The 16,204-nt window shown below is 58.3% G+C and overlaps 1 protein-coding gene across 1 annotated transcript in view; it reads right to left on the bottom strand.

The window, feature by feature from the left end:
- Positions 1-13,840, bottom strand: part of KCTD1 (potassium channel tetramerization domain containing 1) — a 136,678-nt gene extending 122,838 nt beyond the window's left edge. The window contains exon 1 of the mRNA XM_079784487.1: positions 13,830-13,840. Within this exon, the coding sequence (XP_079640613.1) occupies positions 13,830-13,838 (9 nt within the window). The 5' untranslated portion in view covers positions 13,839-13,840. The remainder of the gene's footprint in view (positions 1-13,829) is intronic.
- Positions 13,841-16,204: the final 2,364 nt, after the last annotated feature.

The raw sequence follows: 16,204 nt of genomic DNA, 5'->3' as shown, positions 1-16,204 counted from the left end.
GACAGCGACCAGGGTCCGGGTGCCACAGGTCAAGCTGGGGAAGCAATGCCACTGACCCCCCCACCCCCAGAGACCCAGGGCCCGCGGGGCATGCGTCTGTGACAACATTCCACCAAGGAAGCAAAGCTCCATGGGATTCTAATTAAATTAAAAAGAGAAGACGGAGTTCAGGAGGGAAAGTTTCCTTAAGGAGAGGAAACCACTTCCCGCCTTGAATTTCACAATCCCACTCCTGGGAGGGCTGCTCCCATTCTGGGTGGGAAGTGGGAGGAACCCAGTGGTGTGGACGTAGAAGCACAGGACACAGAACGACAGCGGCTCCGTTATTCCCAATCGCTCGGAAAAACGCTCCGTTGAGGAAATAAACGAGGGAGCTTCGCTGAGAACTATGGCTGGATGGAGGGGCAGGGAGAGACTCCGCTGGGTGCTTGAGGGCAGTGAAGTGGCACGAAGCATTCGAAGACTGCGGAGGTTCCCACCCCGAGGGAAGTTAAAAATAACGCCTCTTCCAGCACCCTTGGTGTCGCAATGCCAGTGCTTTCTGAAAAGGCACAAGAGCACACTCTAAACGAAAAGGCGGTTGGAAAAGGACAACCGGCAAGTGGCGGGGGGGGGGGAGGAGAGAGGGAGGTGTGAGGAGCCAGATTGCGGTGGGCAGGAGGCAGGTGGCGCTGGCTGTGTGCTGGTGGTGAGGGGGCGAGGGGAGCAGAAGCAGAAGGTCCTCTGTTTTTCGTGGAAGGATAGCATCTTCGTCAGCTCAGGCTGCCGTCACAGAATGCCACAGACGGGCAGGGGGGGCTTCAACCGCAGCAATCTACTTCTTACAGCTCTGGAGGCTGGGGAGTCCAAGATCAAGGTCTTTGGTGATTTGGTGTCTGGGGAGGGCTCTCTTCCTGGCTTGTAGGCGGCTGCCTTCTCGCAGTGGCTCACATCACTACTTTCAAGAGGAGAGACCAAGCTCTCTGGTGCTTTTTCCTTTAAGAAAATTAATCTCATCAGACCAGGGCCTACCCCTCATTGTTCCATGGACCCTTAGTTGTGTTCACAAAGGCCCTGTCTCCTAATACAGTCACACTGGGGATTAGGGCTTAAACATATGCATTTTGGGGGTTGCTTTGCAAATGGTTGAGGGCTAGAGGGATGAGGTCGGTGGAGAGAGGAAAGATGAGACTCGAGGAGGGACAGGAACACGGGAGAGGACTGGGGGAGCCCTGGGTGAGGTTTCTGGCATCAGGGAGCGGACAACTCCTCAGTAAATCCTGGGGCCAGTGAGTCTGACACCTGGGAAAGGGCTTGAAAGTCACGAAGCGTAAGGAGATCCAGAACAGACTCGGGGGAACGAGGTAAGAAAGTAGCTGGGGACTGCCACCCACATCAGGGGCAGCCGAGGAGAGCTCCCCGGCCCGCCCTCCAGACGTCGGCGCTAATACCAGCTTCTATGGAGGCCTCACCTGACCCTGTTTTAATTTTCTTCACTGCACGTAACCGTGTCTTGATTCGGTTCTTATTCCTCCCCTAGGATGTCCGCTCCATGTGGCCTGGACCTTTTCGCCTTGCTCATCGCTGCATTCCTCAGGCTCAGGGCGGTGCCTGGCACCATGAAAGCCAAAGCTCTCCCCTGGGCAGATGGATGAACGGCCGCAATGGCCCCAGCAAGAAGTATCGTGGGGCATCCTACCAGTGTCACTCAGGCTGCCAGGTTCAAAGGTGAAGAAAAGGTGGTTATCCCAGGACTGAGCTAATCCAGGACTGAGCTGATCCAGGGCTGAGCTGATCCAGGACTGAGCTGTGCTGATCCAGGACTGAGCTGAACTGATCCAGGACTGAGCTGAGCTGATCCAGGACTGAGCTGAGCTGATCCAGGACTGAGCTGAGCTGATCCAGGACTGAGCTGAGCTGATCCAGGACTGAGCTAATCTAGGGCTGAGCTGATCCAGGACTGAGCTGAGTTGATCCAGGGCTGAGCTGATCCAGGGCTGAGCTGAGCTGATCCAGGACTGAGCTGAGCTGATCCAGGACTGAGCTGTGCTGATCCAGGACTGAGCTGAGCTGATCCAGGACTGAGCTGAGTTGACCCAGGGCTGAGCTGATCCAGGGCTGAGCTGAGTTGATCCAGGGCTGAGCTGATCCAGGGCTGAGCTGAGCTGATCCAGGACTGAGCTGAGCTGATCCAGGGCTGAGCTGATCCAGGACTGAGCTGAGCTGATCCAGGACTGAGCTGAGCTAATCCAGGACTGAGCTGATCCAGGACTGAGCTGATCCAGGACTGAGCTGATCCAGGACTGAGCTGATCCAGGGCTGAGCTGATCCAGGACTGAGCTGATCCAGGGCTGAGCTGATTCAGGGCTGAGCTGATCCAGGGCTGAGCTGATTCAGGGCTGAGCTGATCCAGGACAGAGCTGATCCAGGGCTGAGCTGATCCAGGGCTGAGCTGATCCGGGGCTGAGCTGATCCGGGGCTGAGCTGATCCAGGGCTGAGCTAATCCAGGGCTGAGCTGATCCGGGGCTGAGCTGATCCAGGACTGAGCTGATCCAGGGCTGAGCGCTGCTGGACAGAGAGGGCCACTGAGGAGGAGCTGAGGGTGCTGGTGAGTGCGCTGCGGAAGTGGTGGTCCCTGAGCCCCCCCCCCCGCCCCGCCCCGGAGAGAGATGAGGAGGGAGGGAGGGGAGGGAGGTAGAGAGGGAGGGCCAGCAAGCTGGGGCAAGAGGGAGCCGGGAAAGGTCAAAGGCAGGTTTGGTGGGAATGAGCTTGAGAATGAGACGCTCTGGTCAGAAGGAGAACGCTGGTGCGGAGGTGCTCAGTGAGGGAGACAGCCCGCTGCGCCCAGGGCAGGAGGCTGCGCCCAGGAGTGGGGTGGAGGCGGTGAAGTTCAGCTCCACCAAGGCCCGTGAGCGGGACAGCCCTTCCTGACCTGTCCCAGGAGCAGCGATTCTGAGAGTTGATGGAACTAACAGAACACAGGGCTCTGCGGCCAAACACGTTCAGAAAACGTGCGTTAGACACAGATTCGTGAGCTGCAAGGCTTCTCAAGTCTGTCAGATGCTTCCAAGCCTTCAAAGAGGGCACAGCGTTTCCCACGTTTGTCCGACCACTGAATTCTCCTCGTGTCCTTCCGGAGCGCCTCGAAGTCCACCGTTCCCGTGAACAGAGCTTCCCAAAGAGGGGCCCCTGGACCCCCAGCATCAGCAGCCACTGGGAACCTGTGAGCCCCGCCCAGACCTGTCTCATCAGAAACTCAGGGTGGAGCCGGGAACCTGGGCGGTGCTAAGCCCTCCAGGCGGTTCTCACGCGGACCTCCCTCACCACGGAGCTAGAAACACCCTGGAGAAGACGGCTCAGGCTCACGCTCGGGAAAGGCCACCTGCTAAGAAGTGGGCAAGTTACTCGCGTTAACGCTGAGGTCACACAGTGTGGCTGCAGGAGCGGAAATGGAGCGGAAACGTGTGTCCGACGGTCCTGGGCAGATGAAGACGGCGGAGCTTACTACTAGCCTCGTTACCATCACATCACAATGCCGATGGGGTGGCTTTGGCTTGTCTGGTCAGAAACAGAAGAATAACATTGTGCCAAGATTTACATGAGCACAAAAGTTTAACTGGGAGAAAAAAAAAAAGAAAGAAATGTCCTCGATTTCTTCAGGTGGAGGGAAGTTCGTGGCGCTGCATCCTGTCTGAGTTCCTCAGCCCGGCTCACGGCCCAGCCCCGACATGACGGCCGGGGCCCTGGGACGGCGCCGGCCACGGACTCCCGTGCCCACTCCTGCTGCATGGGGGCCGGCCACCCTGGGAGCAGGGGAGCAGGACCTGCTCTCCGGGGGAGCCCCCTGCAGTCCCCACAGCCGCCCGGCTTGCAGCCTCCCGCGGCCCCTGCTCAGAGGCCCGGGGCTGTGACCTCCAGCCCGTCCAGCCGTCCAGGAAGGCTCCATCCTGCAGACGTGCCCCCGTGTCGGGCTGTCTGTCCTCCTAGCCGCGCTGGGGCGTCCTGTGGGAAGCGGGCTCCCAAGCTGAGAGGCTCCAGCCCCGAAAGCCTGCCCTCCGTCCCAGGTGCGGGAGGACGGCCGAGAGGCGGTCAGTCCGCACGCGGGCGCGTCCCCTTCGCCACGGGGAGCCGGCGGGCGAAGCTTGGCCTCGGGTGTGTGTGTGTGTGTGTGTGTGTGTGTGTGTGCGCGCGCGCGGAAGGCCCGGGGCGGCGAGCGAAGCGCCTGATCTCCCGCCTCCTCCGAGGGATGCGTGATGCCTCTCAGAAGAGGGACGCTGTGCTGAACGGGAGTGGGAGCAACCCCCATTTCTGTGGCCCATTCGCCGCTTCTGAAAAGGGTGCTGAGGCTGTTAACGCCCGGCGGACAGAAGCAGGCTGACAGGTGTGTGTGTGCACACTATCACACAGTCATAAGCAATAACACAGGAATAAACTGTGTTTCGCACACTCACAGCTGTAAACCTGGGTTTGCCTGACCCTGTGTCTAAGAGCCTGGATGTAAAATTTAAGGGTAAGACGTTTAACATTGACCTTACACAACTGCAGCACAAGCCCCGGATCCTGTCTTCTCCTTGGCGACCTCTCTCATGGCTAAGTCTCCGTGGCAGTTTCGGGGGGCGGGGGCGAGGGGGGGTGCTCCATTTAGCACGTTAACATAGCAGCGTCCTGACAGTCACTTGCCCGTGTTTCTGACAGAGTGGGGCAGAATAAATAACTTCCCTTCCTGGGAAAAGACGGGAAAGTAGCCGCTCGCTCCCACCTGTGGGTGGGTAACCATGTGGCGTTCCTGGCACAGGGAACATCGTCATGATGGGCTGTTGGTAACCATCTTATTCGGAGGAGGCAGCAGTGCTGGGGCTCAGAGCACGGACCGACGCCGGAGCCCCCGCCCGAACCCCGGCTCTGTCCCTCCTCAGCACGCGGCCCTGCCACGTTACTGCGTCTCCCCGCGCCTCCATTTCTTCATCTGCAAAGTGGGCCTCGCAATACAACATCCTAGACGAGGGGTCCTCAAACTTTTTAAACAGGGAGCCAGTTCACTGTCCCTCAGACCGTTGGAGGGCCGGACTATAGTTTAAAAAAACTATGAACAAATTCCTATGCACACTGCTAAGTCAGCTGCTAAGCAGGACAGGCAGCGGCAAAAACACTCGGCGGGCCGGATAAATGTCCTCGGCGGGCCGCATGTGGCCCGAGGGCCGTAGTTTGAGGACCCCTGTCCTAGACTGTCAAGTCCTCACACACCAGCCTGGCGCCGCCCGGAAGCACGGCACGGTGTTAGTTTCAGCTCCCACCACACCCTGCCCGGCGGGTGCCATGACCTCTGTGCGCACAGACCGTGCACCGAGGTTTGGGGTCACACAGCTGACTGTGGGCCCACAGTTCCAAGCAACTGAAGACCAAGCTCATTTCACTCCCCGAGGGGGCCCAGGCGGGCCACTAGCTGCACGGGGCACTGCCCGGCCCCTGGCCCCCAGGCCCGCTGGCTACTTCTCATCTCTGCCAGCACCCCGCTTTCTGACGGGCATGAGCTCCCCTCCCAGAGCACGTGGGGGCGCCCCCGGGGCTGGTTGCCGGCCTCCCTCTGCGGATCTGCTCTGGCGCGGGCAGCCAGGCCTCCACTTGGGGGGGGGGGGGCGTCTGCACGCTGGCAGGAAGTGGCTCTAACAGACACCGTGGTGCCCTCTCTCCTCCCCCGCCCTGCCCAGCCCCACGGAGGGGGGGGGGCCACTCCCAGGTGCAGGCTCGCCAGCTGCCCACCAGCTGCCCCTGTGACCCCAGTGGTTCCTGCAAAGGAGCCGGGCAGGGGGGTGGTTTCACGTCGGCCGAGACTTCCGTTGGCACGGAGGGTGGGGCGTGGGTGAGGAACTGAAAGAGAAAGAGCCGAGGACGGAGATCTGTCGGTGGGTGTGTGCCGCTGCCATCTGCTGGGGGGAGCGGGGACCGTCCTGCCCGGGTTTCTCTGCTGTGACCAACCAAACCCACCGCCTCCAGGGCGGACTGAGCCCAGGGGTTTCGTCACGTCACAGCTCGCACTGGCCGCCGTTTGGGGATCTCAGGGCAGCTGTGTACCTGAGTGCCATCCTGTGAGCAAGCACGAGGTAAACGGGCCTGGCTGGTGTGGCTCAGCGGTTGAGCACTGCCCTGTACACCAGGAGGTCGCTGGTTTGTTCCCGGTCAGGGCACAGGCCCGGGTTGCGGGCTCGATCCCCAGCAGGGGGCGTACAGGAGGCAGCTGATCACTGAGTCTCTCATCACTGATGTTTCTCTCTCTCTCCCTCTCCCTTCCTCTCTCTAAAACCAACATAAAAACATTTTTAAAGAAGGTAAACTGAGGCCGCCTCCGAAGCAACGTCCCCTGTAGCATCAGGGGTGGTTCCCTCGATTAGATGTGGCCGGTTCCCCAATGTCTGATCTCATTGGTTAGGAAGAAGCCTTACCCAGAGGCAAGGGATCTGGAGGAACTGGGACCCTCCCGTCAACGGCAGGAAGTCCTTACGGGGAAGGGAGATCACCCCCTGGCTTTGTTCTGGCGTTCCCTGGAATTCTGTGCTCAGGAACCCAGTGGTGATGCCTTGAGGGAGCCCTTCTCCCGGGAGCCAGGCGCTGCATGAGGAGCTGAGGAGGCCAAGATGAATGCACGCGGTCCCTGCCTGCTCCGTGCCAGGCATCCTCGCCCCATTCCATCTCATTGACTCCTCAGAACACCCCCACCCAGCGCTGTGAGCTCATTTATAATGACCTCATATTATCATCTCATTTGTGGCGCCCATAATTGACAGTTTAGAAAACGGAGCTTAGAGAGAGTGAGCAATTTACCTCAGACAAGACAGTTAGAAAGAGCTGCGGTGGGATCTGAACCTGGGGCAGGCACCGGGTGGGGCAGGCACCGGGTGGGGCAGGCACCGGGGTGGGACAGGTGGAGGAGAGGGGTTATTCCCTCCATGCTGAGCGGCTGGCCTTCTGTCTTACACGCGTTTTCTGGACACACACCAGCTGCAGATTTCCAGCGCGGAGAACGCTCGGTACGGCCCGTGGTGGCGGCAGCGGGGCCTTGGGAAGATCTATCAGGAAGCACAGCCCTCCCTCTCGCCAGCCTGTGAAATCTGTCTGCTTAGCAGCCTCTTCAGCTCATGACGCTTCCGAGCGGCCGCCGCGGCGCTGGCAGCCGGACCTGAGCTGTTGTCAGTTCTCATCGGATGGAAACAAACACGAGTTTCGGCGAGCGCGACGGGCCCGTGAGCGAGCCACGCGCTGGGCAGGAGCTTGAGAACAATTCCGATGTCCGACTGCAACAATCTCAACCTGCTTTTCTAAAAAGTAGACTTTTAAATTGATTTCAGAGAGCAAGTGAGGGAGAGGAATAAAGACATCCATGATGAGAGAGAATCATGGACCGGCTGCCTCCTGCCAGCCCTCTATTGGGGATCGAGCCCGCAACCCGGGCCTGAGCCCCGACCGGGAATCGAACGGTGACCTCCTGGTTCCTAGGTCGACGCTCAACCCCTGAGCCACACCGGCCGGGCTCAAGCGGCCTTTTCTTCCTTTCTCTCCTGGGATGGGAGTGGGATGCGGGTGCTGATGGGAGCTCCCGGGTGGCTGGAGGGGAAGGAGGGAGGGGAGATGACGGAGCTGGTGGCGGAGAAGAAAAGCGCGTGCAGGTGCCTGGCGGGTGCTCACCCAGCACCCCGGCCCCCAGGACCAGCAGGGCGGGCAGCGGAGCGAGGGACTGCGGGCGCTCAGGATCCACCTGCGCTCTGCCGGGAGCCTGGCCTTCGCTCCAGGCAGGCCACACCCCTGCCTCCCTCAGCTCTTCCTCCTGGGGGACGGGGTAGCCGCGGTGCTGTTTTGGGGCTCGGTGAGGTCAGGCAGGCTGGCCCACGCTGCTCGCAGCAGGAGCCAGGCACTCACACGGGTCCTTCAGGGAACGCGCCGTCGGGCGGCCTGGGCTCCTGTTTGCACACGGGAACCCGCACACACACGCACACACACACACACACACACACACACACACACACACACACACGCCTGTGCCTCTCAGCCCCCAGGGCAGCGGCAGCGGTGTGGCCCCCGGGGCTACAGGAGAGGCGGGTCCCCAGGGGACACGGCTACGGTGACCCGGCTTTTCCACCCAGAGCTGCGCTCAGGCCCCACGCGAGGAACCACCGAGGCACCACCCCGTGGAGCTGGGGACGTGGACCAGCCGCCGCCGCAGTGACGCTGGAACCGGCTCCTGGGAATCACGGAAAGCCGGAAAGCCGGTGCTCGAGGGCGCGCCAGCCCCGACTCTTCTGGAAGGCGAGCGCCCAGACTCTCAGGGCGGCCGCCCTGCGCGGACACTCCCCCCCCCCCCCCCGCCCGCCCGAGGGTTCTGATGCTGAGCAACACTGCCTGCCTACCTGGAGGCTATCTTCAAACTCACCAATGGTCTGTGGGTGACGAATAACGCATTTATTTCCTGGCAGTTGGACGTGTCTGTGGCCCAGACACGAGGGGACGGGTTATAGAGAAGTAACGCCGAGGGAAAGGAGAGACAAGGTATCAGGAAGACCAAAGCCATGTCGCGGGAGGAAAGCCGGAGGCTGCTGCACTGAGACCACGCTCGCCAAGGATCAGGCCAGAAGGTGAGAGACGCACGAGGGACAGACGCCCTGGAGTCGACGGAGGACGCAGAGCCCAGGCCACGCAGGTCGGACCAACCCAACTTGTCCGTGTGCGGGTCCTTGAACGTTTCCCGTGAGCGACCTGCAGTAACTGTGCCCGTTATTTGTATGTACATGGCCTTGTAAAAAGCATGGCTGAGCAGTTCCTTCTCACAGTTACTGAGCGCATGCTTATAACATTTCTAAGCACAACTTAGAAATGTGCAGTATAAGGCACAGACCTGGCTTTGTTTCAGAAGGTTAAACACAGGCCTGGTCAAAAGGGGAACTAAACTGAGCTGAGCCGGGGAAGTGAGACCTCCCCGTGCAGCTCACAGAGGAGCAGGGAGCGTGTCTGACACCCCGTGGGTGCTCCTCCCACGACGGGGAGCCCGGGAGGGACAGAAGCCGACCCTGCGCCCTGGCCAGGTGGCCCAGTGGGTTGGAGCGTCGTCTAGTTCACCGAACGGTTGCGGGTTCTATCCGTGGTTGGGGGTGAGTACTGGAGGCAACCGATTGCTGTTGCTCTCACATCAGTGTTCCTCTCTCTCCCGCTCTCAATCAATAAAAACATGCCCTTGGGTGAGGACTGAAGAACAAAGGACGACCTTGGTTTCTCTTGTGAAATCGGTTACAGAGGATGCGAATAAGGCTCGCCACTGAATGAATATTCTGGCGACGAGAGATGAAGGGAAAGGTACAGAATCTCGCCCCCGCCCCTCTCCCCCATCCCGTCTTCGGAACCCTAGTGTCCATGCGGCTAATGTGTCAGAAACCCGGGTGGGCAGCCACTTGCCGTCTCTCTCCTTGTTGGTTCCTAACCAATCCTGTACGCTGTTCTGTCCATTTACCGTCTAAGTAGATCTCCAATTCTCCCATTCTGCCCCGACCCTCACCCCGGCGAGATCTTCTCTTCCTGGATGACCAGACTAGCCTTCCAGGGGCTACGCTTCCAGTCACTCTCGGTCCCTCCACTCATTGCCCACAGCGACACCTGAGTTACCTCTTCAACACACTCATCTGGTCATGTCCCTGCGCCCCCCTCTCCACACTCCCCGCCCAGCCCTTCACACTGCCGGGCCGGTCCCTGCAGGCTGCTCTCTTCCCTGCGCCCACCTCTCCCAGCGCCCACCTCTCCCAGCGCCCACCTCTCCCTGCACCCACCTCTCACTGCGCCCACCTCTCCCAGCGCCCACCTCTCCCAGCCTGGCAAATGCTGTTCCCTCTCCCTCTCCTGGGCGCACGCCCAGCTTTCTCCCTTCTTCTCCTGGCTATCACCTTAATCTCATTTTGTAACACTTCCTCCGGAACCCTGACCCCGGTCTTGACCGTCTTGCCCCTTTTTGGTTAATGTTACCCATCTCTGTGCGTTGTTCAGCTGGCTTTATGAACACCTGCCTCCCTATCAGAGCCACAACCCCCGAGAGACGGGGCCGGAATGTGTTCCTCACCACCACGTCTTTGGTGTCCAGCGTCTTGCACACGGCAGGCACCAATAAGGATTTGTTGGCTGAATGAGTGAACTTAATGAAGGCTGGTCTGTTATTCTTGAAGGATAATCCCTGTTTTGTTTTCTGCACGATCTTCTCACACCAAACTCATCAGCAACCATAAGGGGATTTCCATCCAGGACCGTTTTTTATGAACGAAAAGGCGGAGCACTATTCCAGGGCGGAGGAACATTGCGTTGTGTCTCGCCTCTGCACGAGTAAGCCATTAGAAACCAGCATGCAGGCGTGCCTCTGAAAACTTCCTTTTTATTCCCAAGATGGTTCGTCCGAAAGACAGAGGAGAGAAAAGCTCCATTTGCTTGGGAAATCATAAACGTCAGTCCCCCAGGAGGTTCAGAAACGCAGGTTAAGATCCAAGTTAGGAAAAGCCTTGGTGAACTGATGGTTCACAAACAAACGGACACCCTTTGCATGACTCGAAAGCCATGAACACTGAACAAAGATCTTAGCAGAAGGCGCCACGTCTCAGAACCAGAAGCAATCGCTCTGAGTCTAGAAACGTCAAGACAAGAAAGTACTTCTGCGAGCAGCCCATTGCAGAACCTAGAGCGAACTCCACGTTGAATATTCAGAAAGTCCTCTGACGTAACGCACCTTTAACTGCTTGTGCATTGAAAACAGACTGCTCTGGGTCAATGTATGCCAAAAGGTCCCTAATGCTACCTCACAAATGGAACGCTATGTTTCCATCATCATTTAGCAGAAAGCTTACTGCAGTTATTCTGAGTACCGCACGCAGCATAATTGGTGCTGTAATTGCTGCCTAGTCTCTACACCAAGTATCTCACCCCAGGGTGATCGGAATGGCCAGCAAATCTCTGTTATTTCAGGAAGTGTGAAGCGAGTTATCATTGTGCACCCCCACTGCGAGGCCCTGGCCGAGAAGGACAGGAAAAGCTCGCCGCTGGAAGAGAGACCTCTAGCGTGAGTTAGAGGGCTCTGTATTCTGCTTCGGGCATCAGTAATACAGCGAAGTCACTGCAGTCATTTTGACCACTGCGCTGGGAGATTCCTCTCTCGCTATCATTCACGCTCAAGTCACTTCAAATTTCTTCTCAGCAAATGTCAGCTATTTTTGCTTCATTGGTTGCTCCCTTTTATAAAGGTAAGGCCTAAACCAATGAAGTTTTCTCTGTGGCGCGAAGTTTTACAATTCCGTGGTCGCCTCTGCACCCTACCTGGTGGACCTGAAAACCCACTGCCAGCCTAGCAGTTGCTAACACCGCCTTCCATTCCCGCAGCAGGACACCTGGCGAGACCGGGCGGTGGGCAGGCAGTCTCCCCAGCACCAGGCCTCCCGTCGGCCAAATGCCACACGCGTACACCCGAGGCACCGAGCGGCACACTGCCCACGGGCCAGGACACGCATGAATCCACCGCCACCTCCAATTCACCAACGAGGTCAGCTCCCCGTGTCCACAGATGCCCGTCTACGCTGGTGAAGTCCTTGATGTGAAACCAGACCGAATGAGTCATGGCAGCAGCCTCGGCCTTTAGAAATCCTTTATTTCCTCCTCTTCCACATTAAAACCACACTTGAGATACACACAGAAAATGTTTCTCTAACACACACACACACACACACACATACCCACAAAACAGGAGGTCTCTTAAGGAGTCTACTGCTGAGAAGGTAAAAGCATGTTGCTCATTTTTAATTTGCTAAAACAACCCAAGCATGCTTGGTGCCCAGAGGGGATTCGCAAATAAACTTGTATCTCTAGCTGCCAGCTTAGCTGATTGAAAACAGAAGGCAAACGTTCCTTAAAGAATGAGTATGTTACACTCCCGTCTCCCCCAGTTCCTCCACCATCACCACCACACACACACACACACACACACACTCACACACATATACACACACTCACATACACACACTCACATACGCACACACACACTCACATACGCGCGCGCGCACACACACACACACTCACATACACACACACACACACTCACACACACACACACACACTCACACACACACACACACACACAGAGTCAAGGGTTTGCCTGACAGCAGCCAGTTCTAGGACCTAAGAGACAATGTAGCGTTTGTACCAAACCGCTCTGCCCACTGCAGCGCCCCTCCGGGCCCGGGCCACGCGCGTCCCGGACAGTCCCGCGTGGCTGATCTCCACGCACGAGGCCGGCAGCCCGTCTCCAACTTCGCTAACTTAGTTGGCTCGCGCCCGGCCGGCTCCCGAAGCGCAGTCGCGGCGAGAACGCGTCGGAGCCCGAAGACCGTTTCCGCGACAGCGCGAGCGCGGGGCGCACAAAGGCGGACAAAGCCGGCGCGCGCGCGGGGCGGTGCGGGCCCGGGCGGCCGCGGGGAGCGCGCGCCCAGGGGAGGGGGTCCCGCCCCGCACGTCCGGTCTCCTCTTCCCGGAGGTTTTGGGGGCTCGGCCGCACTTTTAAGGCGGATTCTCCAGAACGCGCCCCCCCAGCCCGCGGGCTCTGTCTTTGGCAGTCGGGTCCCCCTGGGGGACGCGGGAGGAAGCGCACGCCACGTTTCCATCCAGAGGGGCGGCGCGGGCGGCAGAGGGGTCCGGAAGGAGCCGCACGGCGGCCCTCCGCCCACCGCGGCGCCCCCAGCGCCGGCTCAGACGGGGGGCCGGGCGGCGGCCGGGAAACTGCCGCTTTAAGGGGCCTCGGCCGCCGGGAGGGGACGGAAGGATGCGGGCTCCGGCCTGGGCGCCGCGGGCACCGCGCCCCAGCATCCCCGGCGGGGCCGCCAGCCTCCCCGCCGGCTCCCCGCGCCCCCGCCTCCCGGGGAGGCTGACTCGGAGCACGTGCCGGCCCTTTATCTGGGGAGGAGGCGGGAGGAGAGGAATGAGAGCTTTTCAAAAATAAATGAAACGTTTGCATCTGAAGGGGGGGGGGGGGGAGCTGGGGAGGGAGGGGGTGGGGGCTTTAAAGGCGCCGGGTGGGCGGAGGCGGGGAATCCGGATCAGCCCGGCCCGAGACGGAGGCGGACAGCGATGGCCAGCGGCCGCCGCGCACAAAGGGGAGCGCGCGTCCGGCCGGGCGCAGGGGAAAGCGCCCGCGGCCCAGGGCGCTCGGCGACCACCATGGCGCCCTCCCCGGGGTCTGGGCGCCGCCGAGGCTGCCCGCGCGCGGGGGGCGGCGTCCCCTCCCGGGGGCCGCGGAGCCGGGCCCAGGACGGTGCTGCGGGCCGCGGGCCGCGGCGCTGGAGGCTCCCGGCGGGCCGATCGCGGGCGCCGAGCTCCGCGCCGGGAAGAAAGGGGCGCGCGCGGCCGGGCGCGGAGGAGGGGGAGGGCGGGGACGCGGCTCGGCGGCCGCCGGGGCTGGCGCACGGGGGGCGGGCGGCGCTGGCACGGGCTCCGGCAGCCGCGCGGCTCCGCTCCGAGTTCCCCGGCCGCCCCCGAGCTCCGGAAGCCCGGCCCCCGCGCGCCCGCCCGCCCCCGGCTCCGGCTCCGGCCCCGGCCCCGCTCCAGCCGGGCCGCCGCGCCCGCTCCCACCCGCGGAGCAGAACCGGGCGGGAGAGCCGAGGCCGGCAGGGCAGCCCCGAGCCGCCGGCGCCGTCCGAGCGGGTCCCGAGCCGCCGCGCCCGCCGTGGGTGCGAGTGAGCCGCGCTCTCGCCCCATGCCTGGCACATGCGTAAAAGCGAGTTGCGCCCCAAGTCCCAGCCATACCCTCCTTAGCAAATAATAACAAACCCGAACCGTCAGATCTTACCTGGAACATTGAAGCACAAAGTCTCTCTCCAAGTCCCCTGTTCCTGTTCCTCTCCCCCCTTTTCCGATTTCTCTCCCAGCGATGTGCTCGGCTCGCCACGCCGGAGAGAAATGCAATAGCTTGGCGAAGGTAGACAGAACAAAATACAGAGAAGAGTTGCTCCGGGGCTCTGAAACCCCTCAAGGCAAGGATCAGGATACAATTAGCTCATGCCTCTACCTCCAGTCCACATCAATCTCCAAAATAAAACTTAAATCACATTAACTGGTCACAGGGCAGACAATGGATCGCCTTCAAAAAAAAAAAAAAATAAAGGGCTACGCGAACGTATAGATAAATATACATGGAAGAAAAAATTTTTTTCCAGGTTATTTTTCCCCCCCCTTTGGTGGAAAAAACAGTCGTATTCCAGCCTCCAACTTGCCTTTTCCCCTCCTCTTGCACAGAAAAGCTGATTTTAATCGTTGTGATTAGTTTTGATGTAACGTTTCCGCGGGCGATTTCTGCAAATGGATGGAGTGTTTCTTTGCCAAAAGAGGGAAAAGCAGCAGATGATGATAATTATAAGGGTTGTTGGATGTTTCTTTCTATTTGTGTTGAGGGCTCGCTCTCCACTTTCTCGAGTTGACCTGACATTGCTGTGACACGGAGGTCGGCAACTTGTTGAGGGGGCTCGCTGCCCTGTCTGGTCAAAGAAGAGGTGATAATTTGGGCACCGGGCAGCGCATTTTTGGGCTCCTTTGGCGACAGAACGTCCCGAATGACGCGGATAAAAATAAGCACAGGCAATCTGCTTTGCCCCAATCAAGTCTGAATCGGCGCCTGGGGGTGATACACAAACTCATTTCAAATGTTCAACCATGCAGAATTGCAGAAAGATGGAAGGAGTTACCCTGCCCTTGCTATTTTTGTTTGCTTGCTTGTTTGTTTGTTTGTTTGTTTGTTTTAATAGCTAAATGAAAGAAAACAAAACGTACATTAGGTGTAGCCAAGGACTTACAATTTGGGTTTATTTAATCGACCTCCTGATCATACCTCCCCTGCTCCATTCTCTCCGCTTCTCTCCACCTGGCGCGTTTTATAGGGGGTTTGTGTAATTCCATTATGTGACGGAAGTGCTCCGAGGAGCCAAAGAGACTGTAACATAAACACGTCTCCCCAGACTGCCCCTCCGGTGCGGACCTCCCCCACTCTCCTCACTTCTGCTTTCTGCCTGGGCCTTTGTTCAGAGAGGGGGTGCCTGAGCCAGGAGTTATCTTAATCCTCTTTAGTTAAGAGTGGGATGTTTGGCTCCAACTCAAGGGTCACCTCCCATTAGTGTTATATCCTCGCAGGATACTTTTTGAAATGGTATGGTTTCTGAGCACTTCACAGTTCATTAATTCAAAGACTTTGCTGGCATTTCTGATGAAAGAGACCAGCCTGTAAGGCCGAGATACTAAAAAAAAAAAAGAAAGAAAATAAGGAAGGAGGGAAGGAGGGAGGGAGGGAGGGAGGAAGGAAGGAAGGAAGGGAGGAAGGGAAGGAAGGGAAGGAGGGAGGGAGGGAGGGCACCTAAATAGTAAGCCAGGCATGCCCTGGGAGTACCCGCCACTGGCGGCATTACAGGAAGGGGACGTTAGCCATCATTTTAGCTTTAAAAAGTATAGCCCGCCAGGTCAGTGCTGAAATCACATGAAGACGGATGTCATACTAAGAATCAGGTGTGTTTTAAAAACATGACAAGTTCATATGACGAGGGTATCTGGCTTGAAAATATCAGTCTTCTGTAGGCGCAAAAGAAAAAAAAAAGAATGGCTTACAAAAAAGAGAAAACCGAATCATTTATTTTTTGCACATTCTCCTTCCGCCCCCCCCCCAAAAGTAGATACATCCTCTGATCTGCAATAAAAAATTGTAAATGTCTGCAACGCCCCACATTCAGATAAATAAATAAAACTTCGTTCTTGCCCTCAAATGGGACTAAATGTAACCAAATTAGTGTGAGAAGAAGAGACTGAAAGGAACAGCCTCAATGATTGACATGACAATACACTGACAGCATGATGGCTATAGTGACTTTTTTTCTTTTTCTTTTTTAAAAAAATATTTTTATTGATTTCAGAGAGGAAGGGAGGAGAGAGAGATAGAAACATCAATGATGAGAGAGAATCATTGACCGGCTGCCTCCTGAACGCCCCCTACTGGGGATCAAGCCCACAACCCCAGGCATGCATCCCTGACCGGAATCAAACCTGCGACCCTCCAGTCAGCAGGCAGACGCTCTATCCACTGAGCCAAACCGGTTAGGCCTATAGTGACTTTTAATCAGTCTAGGGCAGTGGTCGGCAAACTCATTAGTCAGCAGAGCCAAATATCAACAGGACAACGATTGA

Source organism: Cnephaeus nilssonii (assembly GCF_951640355.1).
Source record: "Cnephaeus nilssonii genome assembly, chromosome: 11".
NCBI lineage: Eukaryota > Metazoa > Chordata > Mammalia > Chiroptera > Vespertilionidae > Cnephaeus > Cnephaeus nilssonii.
The sequence above is the reverse complement of the archived record's forward strand: the minus strand, read 5'-3'. Positions and strand labels throughout refer to the sequence as shown.